The following is a 3,722-nucleotide window of genomic DNA, read 5'->3' as shown; positions in this document are numbered from 1 at the left end:
CGCCAAAGGAGACCTTTTGTCTCAAGAGATCTTTGAGAAATCAGCTCTTGGCATCCTCTATCACCTTCATAAATCCATGCATTTTATCTGGTATCTACTTTAAATGAAAACCTGTAGGAGTAAAAATAGAAACTCTCCACTCTTTGTTCTTTATAGCCTCTTAAATAATACTTGTCTGTATTAAATCTGGTTATATAAGTATAAGCTGCATAGTTCGATAATCACTTTCCTTCCAATAGACTATTTCTTCAGGAACACATCTCTTTATTTTTACCTATATGTATCATATCCTCTGCTCCTCTCAAAGGTCTTAATGTTTTTACAGATATTTCTAATTATGGAAAAAATACTGGATTATTAATATTGGAATATTGGAGTATTAACAAATTCAATGCTGAATCATCTCTTTATAAATCAGTACAAAAAAGTAAATTATGTGCTTTTTTTAGCTTTAAAAAAGGTCTGATAAAATATGAATATTACTATTGATATTAATATTACGCAGTATTTAAAATTGCCGTTATTAAACTATGGCATTTTGGGGTGGTAAACACACATAAAATAATTTAGTATGTCTAAACTAGACAAAATATCATTTTAAGAATAAAATTAGCTTTGCCACATTAACTGCGAGAATGAAGACAATTCTCAGCAACCAGACTGTCGACATTCCAGAGAATGTCGACATTACTCTGAAGGGCCACACAGTTATCATGAAAGGCCCACGGGGAACCTTGCAGAGGGACTTCAATCACATCAGTGTAGATCTCAGTCTCCTCGGAAAGAAAAAGAAGGGGCTTCATGTTGACAAATGGTGGGGAAACAGGAAGGAACTGGCTACTTTTCGCACTATCTGTAGCCACGTACAGAACATGATCAAGGGTGTTACACTGGGCTTTTGTTACAAGATGAGGTCTGTGTATGCTCATTTCCCCATCAACGTTGTGATTCAAGAGAGTGGATCTCTGGTTGAAATTCGAAACTTCTTGGGTGAAAAATACATTTGGAGAGTTCGAATGAGACCAGGTGTTGCTTGTTCGGTTTCTCAAGCCCAGAAAGATGAATTAATTCTTGAAGGAAACGACATTGAACTTGTATAAAATTCAGCTGCTTTGATTCAGCAAGCTACAACAGTTAAAAAAAAGGATATCTGAAAACTTTTGGATGGTATCTATGTCTCCAAAAAAGGAACTGTCCAGCAGGCTGATGAGTGATAGCTAGGAGTTTTCCAGCTACAGAAATGAGGCCGGTCAAATCATATGCATCTGATTTCAAAATGGATCTGATTCTTGTAATAAAATTCTATTAATTTGAAAAAAATAGAATAAAATTAGAGTTTTAACATGGTATAAAGTTCAAAAGAAAAAGTAGAATGACTGGTAATAAGTTTTATGTATTTTTGTTTAATAGGAAAAATAAAAGTAGTTTTGCTTTAAAATAGAATGTCTGGTTGTGCCAAAATATGAGAGTTAGTAAAGGCTAAATTAAGGGCGTGTAGTAAATTATAAAAGGCTTAAAGAAAAGTGAATTTTAGTGTATGTATTTAGGAACTAGAATGGAGAAAAATTGTGTTGAACCTCAAGAATTTCAAATCGTGCTAGTAATCTAGGTATTCTGAATGATTTCCAAAAATCACTAAAAAGTATTAATTAAAATAAGCCATGTTTGGAACTAACTGTGCAGGACCTTTAACCTTGGTTTGATATTTTAACTGGAAATATTAATCTTAATTCTAAAAGAGCATTTACTATAAAAACTCATAAAGCTTTGAAGGAAGTTCAGGATTCCATCTCTTCCTGTTCTCTGTCTTGCATAAATTCCGTTAAATTTTGGGGGAAGAGATGTTTTGTCCCAAATGGGAGTTTTTCTTTACAGTCCTAATTCTACTGTTACTGCCATTCCCGCCAAGAAATGGTCAACAGTGCCACCTTATGTCAAAAGTTTGTAAAAAGTGCAGCTCTAAAGGCTGTCAGTTCTTTTATCTCTTAAGTGGTATGGTTTAATTATTGCTCAAGATAAAGTTCAATTTTATGAACGTTTATGTATTCAGGTACTAAAATTATAAAAAATTTTATATTTCCACAAAAATTACAAATTCGTGTATAGAAGTTGGATTTGCCTGTATCTTAAATTAACTACACATGAGTTAAAACCTCTCTTTGATATTTTAGAAGGAATTGTTCTTTATCTTGCATTAATTATGACAAAAAGATTGCAAGATGCACCATTATATTGGATACATTTGTCAAACTCTCCAAAAAAGGGTTCTGTGAATTTGTCCACAGGGTGTGTCTTAATTGGTGAGTCAAGGTAGAAGTCATTGCAATGTTTTAACATAAGACCTTAAAAAATCATTGTCCTGGAAGTAGGAATGATTCAAGTGGTATTTGCCACGGCTTTTGTCGCTTGGTTGTTAAGACGCGAGTTTCTTTTCTCACCGTCACATGAGGCCGAGCAGGTGACAGCTAGTTCCCCTCTCGAGTCCCAGGCGGCCTCTCCCGCCGTCTGATTGTGTGCTGCGTGTCCCGGAGCCGCTGCGGCCGCCGCTTCCCGACCCCGCGGCCTCTGCTGCCGAGTGTCCGGAGCGGCCCTGCGCCCATCGCTGGACGATCCGGGCCAGGAGAGTTCCTTCACAACTCTGATTATCCATCTGCGTGCAGAATACCTGTGTCCTTCTCCCAGACACAACACTCTTCCTGAACTTATATCTTGAGATTAGTGAAGACATTCCCTTAGCCCTGCAGAAACTGGAATAAAGAAATGGAACCCTTGTTCCTGGAGGATGTAGTCATTCTTTTCAACCAGGAAGAATGGGCCTTGCTGAACGATGCTCAGAAGAATCTCTATGGGGATCTGATGATGGAAACTTTTAAAAACCTGGACTTCATAGGTATTGAAAATGTTTGTGATAGAGGAGCATTATCCCCTGAACGTACACAGTTGAAATCCCTAAAGACCCAGCTCTGGCCTTCAGGAAAAATTTCAAAATTCCGTGACAGAGAAGGTCTACGTAAAAACCAAGAGAAGACTCTGAGAGCTCCAGTCATAGAGGATCTGTGTGCAGGGATTGAGGACCACCACCCTGGGAAAACCTTCATCAGAAATTCCAAATCGTTCCTGCGGGCAAAGCAATCGTCTGGAGGTCAACCTGCTGAGGACTCGCATTGGTGAGAGCAGCTATGAATGTCACACATGTGGGCAACATTTCTGCACCTTCTCATTATTTTGGATCCATGTGGTAGACGAGCATGAGTATACAGAAAACTCTCAAGTCTATCTTAATCCTTTCCTTTTAGTTACCCATAAATCATTTAATTTTCCATATAAGCATTGTGAATCTACGGAAAATGGGAGAGTTGTTCCTTTTTACTCCCCACTTACGATTACATCAGACGTAACAGTAGACAGAAGCCTTCACAGGGTAGAGCGGCCTCATCCATGTAAGATTTGTGGAAGATCCTTCCGTTCTTCCTCAGGCCTAAAGACACATGCAAGAACCCATACACATGAGAAACCTTATGAATGTCAACAGTGTGGGAGACCCTTTCCTAAACTTGCTTATCTAACTCTACATTCAAAAAGCCACTTAGCACAGAGACCTTGTGAATGTAATCAAAGTCAGACATCATTTCAATGTCAGCAGTGTGGGAGAATCTTCCCTAAATGTGCTCATCTAACTCTACATTCAAAAAGCCACTTAACACAGAGACCTTGTGAACATA

At 38.0% G+C, this 3,722-nt stretch overlaps 1 protein-coding gene across 1 annotated transcript; it reads left to right on the top strand.

Annotated features, from left to right (window-relative positions):
- The first annotated feature begins 635 nt into the window (after positions 1-635).
- LOC102850445 (60S ribosomal protein L9-like) lies at positions 636-1,100 on the top strand. The gene has a single exon (XM_006902567.1). The coding sequence runs from the start codon at positions 636-638 to the stop codon at positions 1,098-1,100; it is 465 nt and encodes a 154-aa protein (XP_006902629.1).
- Positions 1,101-3,722: the final 2,622 nt, after the last annotated feature.

This window comes from Elephantulus edwardii, unplaced genomic scaffold (assembly GCF_000299155.1).
Source record: "Elephantulus edwardii isolate Elephantulus edwardi_28Jun2011 unplaced genomic scaffold, EleEdw1.0 scaffold00429, whole genome shotgun sequence".
Taxonomy (NCBI): domain Eukaryota; kingdom Metazoa; phylum Chordata; class Mammalia; order Macroscelidea; family Macroscelididae; genus Elephantulus; species Elephantulus edwardii.
Note: the sequence above shows the minus strand (reverse complement) of the source record. Positions and strands in the feature narration are given on the sequence as shown.